The sequence below is a fragment of the Zeus faber genome, assembly GCF_960531495.2.
Source record: "Zeus faber genome assembly, chromosome: 5".
In the NCBI taxonomy this organism is placed as follows: Eukaryota; Metazoa; Chordata; class Actinopteri; order Zeiformes; family Zeidae; genus Zeus; species Zeus faber.
In genome coordinates, this window is record NC_137192.1 from 21,482,075 (window position 1) to 21,500,620 (window position 18,546).

Sequence of the window (18,546 nt, forward strand, 5' to 3'; positions counted from 1 at the left end):
CTTGACAAAGGATAAAAGTATTCAGCATTCTTTCCATTGTTGTGACGAGGTCATGTAATGTAACGTACGCTGTGTTTCTAGTTCATAGTGGAACATCCAGCCACACACACTCCTGTGTGAAAGAAAGAAAACCCTTGAAATGCTCACAGATGGTGGGGAGCTGATTACTCTAAGCCGAATCAAAGGGTGAGAGCGTGTGGACTGCACGGTCCAACGTGTGTGTGTGTGTGTGTGTGTGTGTGTGTGTGTGTGTGTGTGTGTGTGTGTGTGTGTGTGTGTGTGAGTGGTTTTGGGGGCGGGAAGGGGCTGTTGCATTATTAGAAATCCTCTTAGAAGTTATGTCCCGTGACCCTTCTCTGAGCTACAGAATTTGTGCAGACCACAGAAGATGTTTACTATCTGGATGGAGGCCTGAAGCTACTGCCTTCCAGCAACACATGAACCTGGTGAGAGGCTCTCTACTGTGTGTGTGTGTGTGTGTGTGTGTGTGTGTGTGTGTGTGTGTGTGTGTGTGTGTGTGTGAATGCCTGTTTGATTGCATGAATGGATATGTGTGTGTGTGTGTGTGTGTGTGTGTGTGTGTGCGTGCGTGCGTGTGTGCGTGCGTGTGTAGTGTGTCTGCACACTCTACATAGTCAGTTTCAACAAAAAAATGATTGGCATAGATATTTGTAATGAAACCACTCGATTGATCCTTGTTGCCCAATACAGAGTCCTGGACCACAGCACTCATGCCCCTGCAAAAGGACATCCTGGAAGAAGTCTGGACGGAGGACAGGTCTGTGAGGAGTGTGTGTGTGGTGCGTCAGCGAACAGGCCCCCGTCGTAACAAATCCACGCATTCAGACTTTCTAAAGCGAGCGGCTTGGACAAGTTGCGCGACGCGGCTGAAACCTGTGGCTTGAACTTTTTCGCTTTGCTCTCGGATGATTCATTTGTTTTCATTTCCTCAACCTTATCGGCTGCGTCTTCCTCTAATCGTGGGGAGTTTGGAAATGGCACAAAAGCGACGGGGGCGGTCGCAGGCCGCAGCCGTTCTCTCCCCACCTGCGGCCTCACACTTTTCTCCATGGCTATTAATACTCTGCACCTCAACACCCTGTTTCCGCGGGCACCGGCCAAGAGCTGCTAGACCAAGTGTCGGGGAAACGCTCGACTTGTTGCTTTCTGCTAAACCCACTCGGGCCCAGCTCCCGCAGCTTGTGGGCATTGTGAGGCGTGTGAATGATGCCGGCATGTCGCTTTCTCTTTTATTGTAATTTGCGCGCGTCGAAAAACAAATCCGCAAGTTCGGCATTGAGCCGACCAGCCGCCGCCGACGCCGCCGTGTCTTATGCACCCCCCGCACACGCGTTTTATTGTGGAAATTGCGTCCGAGTTGGGTCCACTCTTGGGTTCTCTGCCTCCGCACTCCGCCGGGCGTTGATCCCCGAAAGGTCAACGGAAAGGTAGAATCCACATAAAACTAATCATTCTCCAAACACTGTGTCAGGTTTCAAGATGGTGCGGCTTCCCCTCCAGCTCTGCAGCCGGAGAAGGTAAAATACGACGGGAGTGTTTTCATTCTTTTTGAGGGGTGAGAAAGCAAGACTCTCCCCGGATGACAAGATAAGAAGACAGGAGATAGATAGATAGAAAGATAGATCGATAGATAGATAGATAGATAGATAGATAGATCGATAGATAGATAGATAGATAGATAGATAGATAGATAGATAGATAGATAGATAGATAGATCGATAGATAGATAGATAGATAGATAGATAGATAGATCGATAGATAGATTATTCATCCACAGAGGGAAATTGTCACTGTCATAGCAGCTCACATCAAAAAAAAGGGGCAAAAATAATAAAGGCAACAGAATAAAAACAGCAAAAATAAATGACAATAAACCATAAACTTCAAAGTTAACGAGAGGAGGGAAAAATATAAAAATATACAATAAACAAACAGTACAATAATATATACAATACAGTACAAATATATACAATAATCAACAGTAAACTTAAATAAAAGTATGGCAACATAGAAAAAAAAACTGCTGATAAATAATACATATAAACCTAAAAAAAAAAAAAATAAGACCAAAGAATAAGTAAGCGAGAGAGATTAGGCAGTGAACTACGAGAAGGACTCGGACGAGAAGATGGACACGCTCGCCACGTAAAACAAGCCAGAAAAAAAAAACGGAGATTCCGCTCGGGACACGCGATCGCGTCCGAGCAGCCGAGAGAACGAGAAGAAGAAGAAGAAGAAGAAGAAGAAGAAGAAGAAGAAGAAGGACGTCGGGTTTAATTACGTGAGGCAGCCGAGCCCACGTGGATCCCATCTCCGTCTGGATAAACAAGCCTCCCTCCAAACCCCCACCTTCCAAAGCCCGGACGGCCGCTCCCGTTGACGTGTTTCCACGGAGCAGATGGCCCTTACGCATAAATCCTATTAACAACTTTCTGCTGATGGAGGCGCGGCGAGCAGCGGGGCCTCGCTCACTCTCTCATTATCTCCGCAGAACAGGCCGCTTTTCTTTTTCTTTTTTTCTTGTACTTTCTAACCCCGTGTGTGAGAGCGAAGGACGCTAACTCGTCGGAGCTCTGAAGTCGGAGGCCGCGCCATGTCTGGAGAGAAGGTAACCGGGTGGGGTTGGGGTTTTCGTGGTGAGGAGGGCCTTTGAGTTGAGTGCGGCTCCCCGGGTTGATTTCCAGTCCGCCGCCAGGGAGTGAAGAGGCGTTCGGATCTTTCAGGAAGCGGGTGATAAATCATTCCGACGGCGACTTACAAGTCGAATTAGGTTTTACAGTCGCACTACAATAGACGTTGCAACCCCGTCTGGGCTTTGGTCGGGCTGCTTGGTGTTGCTGAGAGAGGAATTCTTTTGGAAGTGGAATTGGCTTTCCGACCCATTTTTAGCTGTCCCAACAATTTGAATGTTTTTGTGTTCTGGATCTTTGAAATGTGTCCGTGTGTTTAGTTCATATATATATCTTTATCAAGTTGGAAGGCTAATTCCAAAGCAAACCGTCCATCCGCACGGGGCTGACCTCTGCTTCGTTATGAATGGGGAACTGTTTGGCGAAATGAGCACATTTTACCGCCAAAAGACGAGGGGATTTCTTGGATTTACAGCAACCTCCACCTGGTACGACACGTGCATCCTGATGACAATCTGGATTTTGACCCACAGCAGCTCATCCGCCATCTAGTGCATGTGCAACATGTAGTTCAGTTCAAGCTCCATTTATATTAAGGCCAACAATTGGACCCAAGGCACCAATTTTATATATTGAAGAAACAGGGCAACAGAATCAGGTTCTCAGCTTTTTTTCCTCCCAGCCATTCTATTATAAAAGAAGAACACCATGACATTTTTGTAGAAGTTCTCCTGAATTCAGAAATACTGGATTTGATAATGATGTGGACATTTTCAGATGATCATTCGCAAGTTTATCCAGCCCCATTTCATTTAACACATGGTCAACAGTGGTGGAAAAGGCGTGCTGGATTATTGTAAATAATAAATAAATAGTTTTTGATTTATTTATAATTCATTTCTAATAATATAATACACATTAATGTAATTAATTGATGTAATAATAATCTAGTAATCATTTCATGAAGAGTGATTCAAGTCCCGCTCACAGCCACCACCTTGAAGGTGTGGCGGTGGTGATGGAGGTGGTGGGGGTTTAAAGGCCAGGGTAAGGACGGAAATAGACTGTGATCTAGGGTGAATCTGAATCTAATAGGATTGCCCTCGACGTCCCTTCACTCCGTCACAGTTTGAATCACGCCCGCCGCAACCGCACTGACCTGCTCCTCCATGTGCCTCGCCCCGGGGGAAAGTTGGATCTGTTTACTTCCTGTAAGAGTAAAGACGACCGCGAAAAGTTGTTTTTCTCTCTTGAAGTCACCCTTCACGTTATGTTGCCCATGTCTACCGAGGGAAAGGCGGCCTCCTCATAGCTTGGTGGTTGGTTAAGATCGGCTTAGCAATGAAGGACAGCAGTGCACATTTAGGGCTGGAGTGGCATGTCACCTCCGGCGGTGCCCCGTAAAAATCTAAAATGATACACCTTTATAAATATTTATGCAAATTTGGCACCAGAGGTACAACATGACAAACAAGTACCCGTGCCGAGGGTATAATGAGCACACCCCAGGTGTCTTCGATCCCTTCCAACCTTCCTTATTGTGAGTTTGCTTCCTTTTCTGACCACTTTCTTGCCTCCTCGTCTGTTTGTGTTAAAAAAAAAATATATATATATATATATATATCCCGATGACAATCTGTTGACGGTGACTGTGATGAACAGTTGCTTTGACCATTGACCGAATATCCTTATTTCAAGATTCTTTGATAAAAGCTAAATGACGTAATGGAAAGTAAAGTGGTTGGTAAATGGCGGTTGGTCCTCGTCGTCGTCCCCCAAAAAGCAGATGGACTTGGAATGTTTCATGGAAATGTATAGTATAAGTACAGGCTTTGAAATCCTTGAGCTTTGATTGGCAAAACTTTCTAACGTTTTGTGCATTTATGCAATGCGTTTTTTGTTTTTTTTCTGTGTGTGATGTATGTATTTATTTATTTATTTTTGTTATTTTCTTGTTATTCTTATGTTTTTACATTCAATTTGGTTCTTTCACTTTCTTCGTCGCCAGGACTGGAGATAACAGACAAAACAGTTGCAAAACATTACAAAAAAATTTCATCCCACAATTTTCCAAAACATTTGCAGTAAGGACTTTGTGCCAGGCTGCTGTTACGAAACTCGATTTCCTCAATCCACTGATATGTAAACAGCTAAATTTGATTTCACAATGGGAATAGCCAAATAATAATGTAAAAAACAACATTGTAAACTACTGTCACTGTATGAATTCAAGTAAACATGGCATCCAGAAATATACATTTTTGGGACATTCTTCGAATAACTTGTCCCTTCTTACCCTTTGCTTTGCTTGCCATGAACTTGTGACGGTGAGTCATTTTTTTTTTTAATTTTTTTTTTTAACCTTTTCCTTTCTCCGCCTTTGTCAAAAGCAAATAGCAACGCTGCCACACTAGGCTTGGTACTTTAAGTTATCTCACACAAGCCGTCAAATCCCTTTTTGACCCCTCCCCTCCACACGTCTCACCCAAGTTCGGTTTCCTCTTCTCCCAGGAAACTTGCAGAAACCAAAGAAAAAGAAGGACGATGACGGCGGCGCCGCAGAAGCAAAGTCCAACAGCGCCGACGCCAAACCCAAAAAGACCAAGAGCAAGAAGAGCGAGGACTTGTCGGGGGAGGAGAGCCTCACCATCCAGAGTCAGACACCTTAAACATTATTTACTGCACTGGGCAGTGTTCGTGATTGTTACGGGGCTCCGCGGAATACTTGATTCTGATTGGTCAATAGCGGAGCTCAGCGGACAGTTATTTCTCAATCGCGACCACCGGTCTGTTTCGTGACAACCGTTGGGCAAGGGCAACAACTTCTCCGCCTCGGCGCGCGTCCCTCGTTTCACGCACCCGCCACGCTAGCTAGAGGTGGCGCTGCGTACAAACGATGGAATATTTAAAGATATGAATGGGGACCGGTGTCCAATTTGACATTAATAGGTTAGTCCTTTGTAGGGCAACGTTTTTTTGGGTTTTTTTTTCAGGGGGAATAGTTCACTGGGTTGCTGGGGAGTGGTTTTCCTCGCGGAAGGCAAAGTAAAATATATAAAATCACTGCATATTGATTTTATATATTCATACATTCATAAACATACGTTATATATTCATCACGATCACCGAGCACAGCACCCCGCTATAATTCTAGGCATAACAGTTCTTAATTATTATATATGATATTATTATAACTGTACATCATATTTCATTTCAATGTATTATTTTAATCTGCCAGGGTTTATTTTGCAATAATGACCGTCTGACCGGACATTACCTGTTATGTTATGTGGTGTGTTTGTGTGCATTGAAGGTTGGCGTGTCCGCGGCTGTGAGTGATTGTTGCTTCCCCTCATTTACCTTCCTATATGGCATGTTACAATCTGTCCAACGTTACAGCTTGCAGCTCTCTCTAAACTGTCTTTCTCTCGCAACAAGATGGAAAGAAGGTGAAGAAGAAGAAACCGGAGAAGGAAGAAGCAGAAAAGGAAAAAGAACCCAAAAAGAAGGCCAAGAGTGTGCCGAAGAAGAAGAAAAGTAACTTTGTCATCCCACGCTTAGTGGCAGAGAAACATACTGTGACGTTAACCTGCGCGGAATTCCCACCTCAGTTGTTTGACCAACTCATGTGCCTGCATTGACCATTCCGCAGGCTCAGACACTGAGGACGACGATGACGAAGATGACGATGAGACCCCCAAGAAGAAAACCAAGAAAAAAGTACCGAAAGACACCCCGCCCTCCTCCAGCGCCGCCAAAGAGAAGAAATCCAAATCCAAAGGTGCGGGTCGGGGACATTGTGCAACGGCAGTGAACATCAGCCGACTAGGGACAGGCGGCAAAGTGGACATTTGGAAAGGCTGAAGTGCCGTTTGCGTTTGTTGCTTGCAGCAGCTTGCAAGCAAGGGCCTAAACCACCGGCCTAATCACGCCGGTTCTGATTCTCAAAAATGAATCCATTTAAAAAAACAATCTAGTAATGGCACCTTTTCTGAAGATTACTGACTTTTTAATGCATTTACCCAATATATGACAAGTCTGAGTTTGTCTAGTCTAGTAAATCACTGACAGACATACAATGAAATAAAACATGGCGGTGTGTATATATATATATATATATTTTTTTTTTTAATATTTATATATATATATATATATATATATATATATATATTTATATATATATATATATATATATATATATATATATATATATTTATATATACAGTATATAGTCATATTTAATGTGGTAATTATCTTATCTAACTAACATCTAACAGCCAGTCCTTTCAAAAAGAGCACATTAGTCAACAGAAAACACATGATTGCACTGACTGATTGATATTTCAAGGACTTTCAATTGACTTTTCCTGCGCATGTTTGTTTTTCGGCCTTTAGGAAACTGTCAAAATGGTCGCAACGCTCAGTGAACGTTTGATCAATTTGATCCATTTTTTTATAAATACGCTGCACTCTACAGCATTGAGGAATACAATTCTGCCTGTAACACTGAAGCAGTTTGACAGTTTCCCCTTTTTATCTCACTTTTCTACTCCCAGATGACAAAGATTCTGACGGAAAAGAAAAAAAGTCCAAGTCAAAAGAGAAAGAGAAAAAGAAGGAGCCTGTGTCCATGTTCCAGATAAATGGAGATAAGGAATCGAAAAGCAAAAAGAAAGGTAAATAAATATTAGAGACTCAGACACTGCATGGTATGTGTGTACGTGTGTGCGTGTGTGTGTGTGTGCTGATGACGATGAAGTTGTTAATCTGGTACGATTTCATCATGTGAGCTCGGCCTTTTAACCTATTTCCGTCTTGTTGTGACTAATTAGGATCATGCATGTGGCGTTTCTTTCTTAAACCACTTCCCTTGAACTGGACGAAGAAAGTACAATTTAGAGCTGAGTTGTCGAGCGGTGAACGCTGTTCAAATGTTATACCCCTCGAAAAAATGTTCCCAAACACAGTCTTTCCGGCCTGACGTAGCCGCGACTTTGCTCGCACGGTATTTTACAAAACAAAATCAGACCTCTAATTCAAACCCATTCGAAAAACTAGCGGCCAAGTCAGAGAGCGACGACAGCGAAGAGGAGACCAAGTCCGGCAAGTCCAAGAAGAAATCGTCCGGATCGGCGTCCATGTTCCTGACGTCGGGGGACAAAGACAAAGACAAGGACAAGGACAAAGACAAGAAGACAAAGAAAAAAGGCAGGTCTTCTGCGCCCCGCCGCCTCTCTCCGCGCACGCCGCTGACGGCTGCTTGACGCGCGCCTCTGTTTCCGCCTCTGCAGGAAAAGCCGAAGAAAGCGACAATTCCGAGTCCGAGAAAGAGGAAAAGTCGAAGAAGAAGAAGGGAAAGGGGAAGAAGAAAAAGGTATTTGAACCGGCGCCGAGCAGCTGTGCACACCAACATTGTGGCTCTAAATCCACTGAAAAGCTGTTAAGTTCCTATTTGCACGCTTTTTTTTTTAATGTCTCAATGACGGGTGGTGGGGGTGGTGGTGGTGGTGGTGGTGGTTTGGGCTCTGCGTGCAGGACAGAGCTCCGACGCCCGAGATCGAGTTCGACAACCTGGAGGAGTTTGTGATGCAGCCGGCGCCGCTGGGCGTGACGGTGAAGTGCAGAGTGACCAGGGACCAGAGGGGGATGGACAAAAGCCTCTATCCCACCTATTACCTTCACCTCGACAATGAGAAAAAAGTAGGGAGCTCATAAAATGTTTTGGCTTTGGGGCGAAATTGTCCCCGAGTTGGATATCGTTTCGCACGTACGTGGCTGTTATGCTTGGATAACAGCCCGACGTCCTTTCACTTCCTGCACAAATACCGTGCGTGTCTTTTCTCCATTTTGTTTCCTTTGGAGACGTTCCTGCTGGCCGGTAGGAAACGTAAGAAGAGCGCAACGTCAAACTACCTCATCTCCATCGACGCCACGGATTTGTCGAGAGGCGGGGAGAACTTCATCGGGAAGCTGAGGTGCGCGCCGCGTTCCTCACTTGTGAATGGATAAGCCTTTTTGTTTTGCTATTCGCGGAAAACCAGCATTTGTTCACGACAAACGCCGGGAACATAGCAGTCCATTCTAACGTCCCGCTCTCACCGTTGTCTAGGTCCAATTTGATGGGGACCAAGTTCACCGTGTTCGACAACGCCTTGAATCCGGAACGGGCCCTCCCAGACATGTCCAACGCGCGGCAGGAGCTGGCCGGCATCATCTATGTAAGGCCGCATGCCGCGTCGATACTCCGGGTGGCCGTACTATTTTCGCGGGCGGTAGGATCAAATCGGATCCCAAAGTAAGATCTGTTAAAAATCTGAAAAAAAACCCCGCCTTCAGGAGACCAACGTGCTGGGGATGAAAGGGCCGAGGCGGATGACCGTGATCCTCCCGGGAATGAGCAAGGACAGCGAGAGAGTGCCTCTCCGACCCAGAAATGTGAGTATAAACGATCGGCGTCCGGTGTAATCTTTGGTCTGGGTGGGTGGGGGGCAACGACTTGATTGGTGTGAAACGTCTACACTTGCACGCGGAGCCTGAGAGCAGCGGCCGGCCCTCCCAGAAGCCCTCAGCGGCGGGTGGGTCAGGTAGACCTTCACGGGGGGACAAAAACGTCCAACGGGGCTTTCCATTTCCCAGCGGAAAATGACACGGATGCTCCCCTTCCACTGACTCTCCAGGACTGCGACGGTTTGCTGGTCCGGCAGCAGAACAGGAGGTTGGAGAACTTGACCGAGCTCCACAACAAGACGCCCGTGTGGAACGAGGACACGGCCTCGCACGTCCTGAACTTCAACGGCCGCGTCACCCAGGCCTCCATCAAGAACTTCCAGATAGTTCACAGTAAAGACGGTGAGATCTGTCTGTCTGTCTGTCTGTCCGCCTATCTATCTATCTGTGTGTCTGTCTGTCTGTCCATCCACCTGTCTATCTGTCTGTCTGTCCACCTATCTGTCTGTCTGTCTGTCCCAACCATTATTCTGTCTCTTTCCAGTGGACTACATAGTGATGCAGTTTGGTCGGATAGCAGACGACATCTTCACGCTGGACTACAGTTACCCCATGTGTGCCGTGCAGGCCTTCGCCATCGCGCTCTCCAGTTTTGATGGAAAAATCGCCTGCGAATAATAGAGCAACGACTCTAAGTAATAATTTGCTGCGGTCATTTCCGGCACCGCTTCCAGCCCACATCTAGTGCGGACCGGCCGTCGACCACTTCGTGCCACAGGCGTTTATGATGATAATGATGATGATGATGATGATGATGGACGATGAACAACGAAATTACCCCGCTGTTACGTTTGCTTTCATGGCAATGTGTTCGTTTCGGGTTAACAAATGAAGATGATGAAGGACTTGGCCTTTGCGACATCGGTGGGAATTCAGAGGCAGCGTCGGTGTCTGTGCGTCGCAGGAAAGATTTCACCTCTCGATTGTGACCGCGGGGGTTTCATGTTTTTTGTTTTTTTTGTTTTTTTTTATGTAATACCAAACATCTTCAGTTGCAATTGATTCCATTTTATGTCTTGGCTTCATATTTTGTCACTCTGTTTCAACAACAACAACAACAACAACAAGATGTTTTTCTCTATTTTATTGTCTTGTGGTGAGATGTTCTTTATTCTATTGTGAAATTAATCAACTTTACATTTTCAAACATTCTTGAGGGGATTTCTGAGATATGTGCACAAACACTTTTAAGAGATGGGTCCCACATGAGGCTGTGAATGATGATGAAAACTAGTATTTAATAAAGCAATTTTTAAATAAGTAGTAGTTTATTAGGATACATATTTTGGTTACCATTAATAGTTCTTCTGAAATAGATGTTAAGCATTTTGACAAACACCTTTATTTGGCTTATGTGTTGTTGTGTCGTTTTCACATATGTTGTTTTAACTAAATATTAATTATTATTTCATTTGAATACTTATGCGATCTATGATTTTATTATTGTAAAATTTGATGGTTATAGTATATTTATTACAACAAATCTTTAAAAAACCAGCCAAATGGAAATAGGATAATCAAAAAAAATGTTTTTTTTCTATTCACCTGTTATTTTTAACCCCTATATTTTTTTTACACTGACTGGTGTATTTGTATGGAATATTATAATAATTATGTTTCAAAATAGATGTTTAGCAGTTATTGTATAAAGTGAACCACTAAAGGCCCAATTATCTTCTGTTGTTTATGAAATAGCTAACACGAATCTGTCTGTGAAATGGAGCACATTGAATTTGCCTCTAGATTTATATGCAGTTAAGAAAAAATCCATGAATTGGTCCACGTCCCAGTGTTGGAAAGATGAATAAATACAATGGCGAAGCACAGTATCTACACAGTTCCTTGGTTGTAATTTCAAATGTTGAGAAAGGATTGCAGCCGGGAGGAAAAACCTGTTTGAGGCCGAGGAGGTTGAGAGTAATTTAGAGGTGTGTTTTCTGCCTGAACCTGCTCAGGCAGTTGTCCAAACTCGCAAATCAAATGAAGCTTGAAACGAGCAGATTTTCATGACAGATGCTCAGAGGTTAAGTTCCCCATTAGCCGCAGTGGCTTGAAGACAATTGTCTTTTACAAAACCCACAACTGATTCTTTTTTTTTCTAGACTTCACTTTTGGTATTTGTTATTGTTTTGTTTTTTGAGTTTGAGTCTTTTTTTTTTTTTTTTTAATCAAAAACACCAGCCTCAAAAGCAACCAAATCAAAGCCCAACACTGCCGTTAGATTCTGAATTGGGCTTTGCGGCATACATTGCAGGTATGTTGCTCACCAACAGAAGGAGCTCTTGTTAGATGTTACCGTGTTCATGGCCCAATGATGGCAAATTATTATAAAACTTAAAACCCTCCCTTAAGAAAGGAACATTCATTAAAGAAATGTCCAGGCTCGTTATGCATGAAGAATATTGATTTAGTTGTAATATTATTATTTAAGCAAAATAAGTACCCCTTTTTTTAACAAGGGGGGCAGATTATGGGTACAGCACTAAAAATATGGGAATAACATGGGGATGATCAATATTCAATGTATCCAATTGTAAAACATGGGTCTATTCTAATCTTATGAAATTACATTTTTGATGTTCTATTTGAGAATTATAGTATTCACTCAGGATTTGTGCATTTTCATTCCATATTTCATCATCGAACTCATGGATGTACTTATGTACTGTTATCTAAGGAAGTGCAGTACTAACTGTGCAGTTTTCTTTATTGATCCAAATGACACGAACAATGTGAGAGTAGAAAACCAAATAGAAGCAAATACAATTCTGCAGTGACCATGTATGTTCTGTTTACAACAACAAACACAGGAATTTCGACAACTAAATCCTACCATTACAATAGTAATTGAAATGAATATGAAACAAGTAAAAGAAAAAAAAGAAAAATAAAATAATAACACACAATAAAACAATACAAATTTAGAATAATAAAATAGTAGAAAAAAAATTAAAAAGATAAAAACACATACAAATAATAATAATAAAAAAGACACCCAGTAAAACAATACGAATGAAAAATAATAAAACAGCAGAAATAATAACGATAATAATAAAAAAAACAACAACAAAACAAAGAACGATAAAACATGTAAAAAAGAACAAAAAGAAAACAATAGCACCGAATAAAACAATACAAACGAAGAACGTTCAAAATACCAGAAGAAAAAAACAAAAGAAAAAACAATTAAAAAAATCAACCCAAGAGCGACGAAGCGCATGCGAATAACAAAAAAAATAAAATAGAGAATAACCAAACGAACGACAAAAACATATACGAACACGCATTCGCACGTCAAAAGTAAAAAAAAAAAAAAAAAAAAAAAAGTTAAAAAGCGACGACGACAGAATTAACGCTACGACGCACGAGCTGCGCGGCGTGGTGGTGGTGGGGGGCGGGGCCAGATGACGTCACCGCCCCAGCCCGTTGACGGACGGCGCCGCCTGGCCCCGCCCACCCCCCCCCCCCCCCCCGAGCCCTTCTCTTTCTTTTTTTTCTTCCTTTTCTTTTTCTTTTTTTTTTTCCTCCCTCCTCTCCCCCCTCTCCCCCCTCTCTCTCCTTTTTCCAGAGTAGTGCGTTGATTTCATACCAAAGTCATACTTCACATTCCACTTATACTGTCAAACCGGGAGAAATATTACAGCGAGGCGACGGGCCGCCCCGACACCCCCGCCCCCCCCTCCCCTCCCCAAAAAAAAATATAAAAATAAAAAATAATAATTACAAAAATTAAAAAATCAGAGAAACAAGCCGTTAAACTGGGAAACGTCGCTCCTTTTCCCGCCGAGGCTGGGAGAACCCGGTGGCTCCAGAATAAAGGTAAGCTCGGGCTGAATTCTCCGCCTTTGTCCGCTCGCTCTTCCTCCGCCGCCGCCGCCGCCGCCGCCGCCGCCGCCGCCGAAGTTTTCGGATCTTTGTCATTTTTGTCATTTTTTTTTTTTTTCCCTCTTCTTTTTCTTTTTTCTCTTTTCCTCCCTCCGCGCAACTCGGCGCGTCGGGCGGGACGGGGGAAGACGTGCGCCGCGCGTCGGGGCTTTTTTTTTTTTTTTTTTGGTATAATTCCCCCACTTCTGTGCGTGCGTGTGTGTGTGTTTGTGTGTGTGTGTGTCCGTCCGTCCGCCTTTCTCCCCACTTCGGCGCGCCGGGCTTGGGTTGGAATCGGGGAGTTTTCACCCCGACGGCACCGGGGAGTGGGGTAGGGGGGGGGGGGGGGGGGTGCGAGAACCGGGGCGGGGGGGGGGGGGGGGGGGGGCAAACTTTTCGTTGACGACCCCGGCGGCGCCGGCAGCCGACATGCCCGTCAGTCCGCGTCGCGCGGCCGGCCCCCCGGAGCCCTCACACCGGTTCGCCGGAGGAACCCAAAATACGCGAAGTGACACGGGGAGAGGGAGAGAGAGAGAGAGAGCGGGGGAGAGGGAAGAGAGGGAGAGAGCGAGGGAGAGCGAGGGGGAGAAAGAGGGAGAAAGAGAGAAATTGGAGGAATACGCGGAGATACACAAACACCTCCTATAGGTAAGTGGTCGCGCTCTTTATTTATCGCTGCTGTCGTAATATGTAAGCCCGCCGCCCCCTCGCCCGTGTTTATTATTTATAACGGGTTATTAAAAATAGCACACGCGGGCAAATATTACGATAAGGGGGGCCTTCAGTATCCCCAGTATATTCACAAATTATTTGGTGAAAGTATTGCTGGAACAATAGTTTTCCCTGAGGTGTAATGGAAATAGACACGCACTACAGACTATGTCATTAAAATGCATTTAACACATTTTTCTCATCTTCTTTTTGTTCATTTTTTTTCCCCACTTTGTTTCCATTTACAAATCTATTCATTCGGTTTGTGTGGGATTTTGACCTGTCCCAGTTTCTGAACGGTCAACCTCAATACGAATGCCAAGTGATTCCATCAAAGGAAGGCAAATCAAATGCCTTTATTGTTTTATGTTCCAGAGTAAGTATTTTCTCATTTGAAGACTTTGTAATTACGCATTTACGTGTGTAATGGCGAAACATGTTGTTTCCCATATCTAGAACCACAAAGCACAGATTTTTCCGAGTGTGGACAATGACAAAAAACTTCACAGAAAACTTCCTTTCCCCATTATATTTCCCTATGTTTTAGAATTTGATGGCTCAAGTCATATATAAAGTCAATACATCTAATTAAGACACCCATAAAACATGATTACTGTCATAATGGTTTATTTGCACTGTGAGTCATGTGTATCCTAAATATAGGCATGCAGCACACTTGTTAAAATAGCATCATTATTATTAGTATTGTTTACATTTGTTTTGATATGTAAAGTAACACAAACTCCAGCTGTTGCATTTGAGGGATGAAATTCGGGGCAGACCTATTATTTTTATTTCTAATAATGGTTTGGATTGGACATTAACATTTGAAGGCCGATTATTGTTTCATGCTTGCTTTCTTTCTCCACAACAAACGGCGTAGCGAGGGCACACCGAGGTCTGGTTAAGCAGATAATTCACAGGTCAGGATTTGAGGCGCGTGGATTTGTATACACGTCCCTAATTGTATAATTATATGAACGCCACCTGAGGGAACACCTGCTGGTAGTCTGCGTTGTTTGATAAGCTTGGGTAAACATATTATTACTGGACCAAAAGCATAGGCTATAAGCGTGAGGATTTTGATGACCATCACTTTAAATTGGGCCGCTTTTGCATTATAATGCTCTCGTTATAGTTGTTGTAGTTGTAATTTCGTAGTTAAATCACTGTAACTGCCGGTTTGGCCAGACAATCGAAGGCTGTCTTTCAGGTTATTCAAAGTATGAAACCTATTAACATTTGGGTTTGTGTGCAAGCTGTGGTAGGCCCTGCATTTGTTGCCTGTTTAATTCCTACTCGAGTTAAATGGCGTCTATAAGAGTTTTTTTTTCCTCTTTTTTCGCCTAGTTTGGTCAAACTATGAAGCAGTCGTTCCATGGGGCAGTCATGCCAATTCATATTGCTTTGTCTGATTCATATGGTAGTAAATCTAAACTTGACAGGCTTGTGGCTCGCTCTTTGAAGCCGGCCAGCCTCTGCTGGATCTGCGCAATCTGGCTTTCAAACAAAGACCCATGAAAGTCAAACTTATTCTGGTGCTAAGCTGATACTGAAGACGAACATATTTTAGAGGATCCTGTATTGAAATTAAAAGTGCTGCGTCTGTTTGTCATTTTTTGGGGGGTTGCAGAAACAGTAGGGTCGGAGTTGTTTAGACACAACATGTATTCAACCCGGTAACCAGTGTAATTTCTACAGTATCAACATGTGGAAACAATGTGCTGAAGTAAGACAACCAAATATGTAAAGCCAGACAATGCATCCTGAGCGAGTTAAAGATGCAAAGATGCCTGGTAATAGATTTTGATGCTGATGGGTAAATCTGGAGACGATTATCGGTCTGCTGTTGTGAAAGGTTCTCCTTATTGTTTTATGCAGCTTGAATGCATCAGCAGATTTCATGATACTTACATTTTTTTTTTTTAATCCTTTTTCAAAATTAGGTTCTATTAGGATTAAGGTGGAATTTAAATAGATGAAATTACTGGTATATTTATAAATTGCAGGGGATATGATTTGAATTGAAGCAAGAGGACTTTGCGTGCAATCCGTTTCCTCAATCAAACTATGGCCTCCTTCCTGGATGCGGTTCTGCAGTCTGTTTGTCATCACCCTCACTGGTCTGTGTTAAACCCGCAGGAGAATGGCTAATAAGTGCTGCCCATTTGTTCAGTCGCTGGTTGCCTTTTTAGCGCCATTGGCAGAAGTGCCCATCCAAATGGTGGCTATTACTCCCCTGCCAACGGATATTTAAACAAACACAACTGGTGTCTCAGGTCACAAAGAAAATGAACAAGCACCGAGTACAATGTATACAGCCTGACCGTCATTATCACCAGTTTACATTCATAACTATTGCTGAGATGTTCTGAACACAAATCATGCTCTTGGCGTTCTGCCGCGACATGGGAACCACTGGAGAAAGTTTCAGATTTTCCAACTGCGAGATCAACCGAGATTAATGAAATGCCCGGCAATTGCCGATCCATTCTGAAATACCCCCCGAAATACAATTTATCAGTGTATTGTAGTTAATGCACTGCACATGTTTACATACCCTCCAACCGTGACGTTTTAGCAGATAAGATTTCTGGCCTCCTGTTCTGACCACTCAGGGGAGGAGCCGGGGAGTGGCCTAGAACAGTGCGGCCTTTGTGTCAGTCGTCCCCAAGTTGCTAAACGTTTCGGTTGCTCTTTCTCTAGCAACCGGACGCGTAAGAATGATGGCACATACAAATCTTCCGGGAAAGCAGGGGAGGGCTCGGCCAGGTCTTGGGAAAAAGAGGCACCGTTAGGATGTGGTGCCAGCTTGCTGCCCCAATAGCACCGTCCGGCCCTTCTGGTTCCTCCTAGTGTGTGGCCTGCGCGTCGGGTTGAAGCTTGGTTGACCTCAGGGCGCTCATGTGAAACTCCCTTTAATCCCTTCGCTCAGAGTGTTTGCAGCCTGCGCGATGACCTGCTTCAGCGTTTCACAGTGCTTTCCGTTGCCAGGGCCTGAGATAATTCTACATAGGTGTTACATTCACATCGATAAGGCTCAAGGCCGGACAGAACACAGAAACAAATAGTACATTCTCGTTTCAGGAGTACATATTAAGTTTTTTTGTTTTTTAACCCCCCTCCTCCCACCTTCAAGCCTTTAATCACGGCCATGAGTGGCTTGTATGTAGGAGGAGAGGTTGAAGCTCCGGAAATTAAACGATGAATTTTGGATGGACTAAAGCAGCATTCAGCAGTCGAATTAAGTGATCAATATAATAAAATAACTTACTCCGGTCATACTTTAAATCACATTTAAATTGACATTCATTCACTCACTGATGTTTTTTTTTTATTTAAAAAAATTTTTTTTAACCAGTTCATTTCACTGCAAGTTCTCACCAATTACAAGAACCCATTCATCGTTTGCGTGGTAAGGTGCCTTGTGTCAATCACAACGCCCCACCCATTGGTGCGCTGTGAAGACATTTTAACAAACATTTTGACCAACAGTCAAGTCAAAAAGGTCAATGCCCGCAGCCTTTTAATAGGCACACGGCACTTGGCCACACGCAAACAATGAAAGTCTCCTTGAATTGATAAAAGTGGGGAAATTAGGGTTGCAGTTGAATGGATTGGTAAAACGCCAGGAATTGAATACTGTAAATGTGGTCGAAAAATAGGCCTTTGAGCTATTGACAATGTTTTCTTCAATTTGACACAACTGATTTCAATCAGTTGTGATTTCGTCAATAGATTATTCAGTTGTCACATTTAATTAAATGTTTACAAGTAACGCATTTTAATTATTAGAATATCCACAATTTTATTTTTTTCACTATTTCAACGTTTGCATAGACAATGCATTTCAGACATTGCTGTGTGATTGATATGATTTATGAGTAATCGCTAATTCATACCGCTGCAAAGCTATGCATGTCTTCAAGATTTCACAGATTATGGCTTTAAACCACCAGCCCCGCCACAAAAAGACCAATTCAGGCAGTGCTGGTTTCCCCGCTACGTTCCCTGGAAAATTTCAGATTAAAATGCTGAATCAGGCTGTAAAATAAGAAGTTTGGCGCGCTCTCCCTGCTTTGTGTCAGTCTTTCCCCCTTCGGTTGGATGTGGTTTTAGTTTCTCTGAAAGTGTGACAGTTCATGGAAGACTGCGGCGCGGCGTCAAGGTAGAACAAGGATTATTACTGAACCCAATACTTTCAGGTCCTAGATAAATGTGCGATACTCATTTGGGAATGTACCCACCACACAGATTTTACAGTATCCACTTTATTTCCTCAGAGAAATCAGTATACAGAGGGTACTGTATATTCTTTGAGAGAAATCCGTTTTTCTAGATAGTATTTACATTTGGATCCCATATCCTTCTGGTTCATATTTTCTGCGTTATAACAGGGAAATTACAGCTATTTATTGTCACGAATGACACTCTCTGCCAACTTAGGTGTTTTCGTTAGGTGTCCAACTGGTATCGGGCTGCAAGTGTTTTTTTTTTTTGTTTTTTTTCGACGGGGAGCAGTGTGTGGGTGTGTGTTGTGTGGCGTGTTTCAACCTCTGCCTCTTGCCGTGTGAACTGCTGGCCGTTCAGCAGCTCTCCTCTCACTCTCTGCTCTGATTGTTTCCTGAGCGCCGTGCCAGATAGGAAGTAGGAGGAAGTTATTGGAGGAGCTGCGGAGAATTTATTAGGGCCAAACACAGACAGAGGAGGGAAAGGGGTAGCGGTGGCGGCGGCGGCGGTGGTGGTGGTGGTGGGCTCTGATTCTCGTAGATGGGCCTCATACTTTCGTGAATCTGGGGAGGGCAACGGTGTC

The 18,546-nt window shown here is 43.6% G+C and overlaps 2 protein-coding genes across 11 annotated transcripts in view; both read left to right on the plus strand.

The window, feature by feature from the left end:
• Positions 1-9,776, plus strand: part of LOC307230606 (uncharacterized protein) — a gene marked incomplete at both ends in the record, with an annotated part of 11,352 nt that extends 1,576 nt beyond the window's left edge. Inside the window, 14 exons of the mRNA XM_080001042.1 lie at positions 712-778; positions 1,493-1,538; positions 5,163-5,306; positions 6,090-6,188; positions 6,304-6,432; positions 7,208-7,327; positions 7,710-7,859; positions 7,943-8,025; positions 8,187-8,351; positions 8,514-8,626; positions 8,761-8,869; positions 8,988-9,086; positions 9,329-9,500; positions 9,643-9,776. Coding sequence (XP_079857168.1) covers positions 712-778; positions 1,493-1,538; positions 5,163-5,306; positions 6,090-6,188; positions 6,304-6,432; positions 7,208-7,327; positions 7,710-7,859; positions 7,943-8,025; positions 8,187-8,351; positions 8,514-8,626; positions 8,761-8,869; positions 8,988-9,086; positions 9,329-9,500; positions 9,643-9,776 — 1,630 coding nt within the window. The remainder of the gene's footprint in view (positions 1-711; positions 779-1,492; positions 1,539-5,162; positions 5,307-6,089; positions 6,189-6,303; positions 6,433-7,207; positions 7,328-7,709; positions 7,860-7,942; positions 8,026-8,186; positions 8,352-8,513; positions 8,627-8,760; positions 8,870-8,987; positions 9,087-9,328; positions 9,501-9,642) is intronic.
• Positions 9,777-12,780: 3,004 nt separating this feature from the next.
• The window catches only part of tead3b (TEA domain family member 3 b), a 34,474-nt gene continuing 28,708 nt past the window's right edge, over positions 12,781-18,546 (plus strand). For 9 of the 10 annotated variants that reach the window (XM_080000574.1, XM_080000579.1, XM_080000578.1 and 6 more), the window contains exon 1: positions 13,567-13,670. The gene's annotated coding sequence lies outside the window, so the exon portion shown is untranslated. Of the gene's footprint in view, positions 12,978-13,566; positions 13,671-18,546 lie in introns of those variants that run through there. The other variant, XM_080000577.1, reaches the window with a different exon arrangement.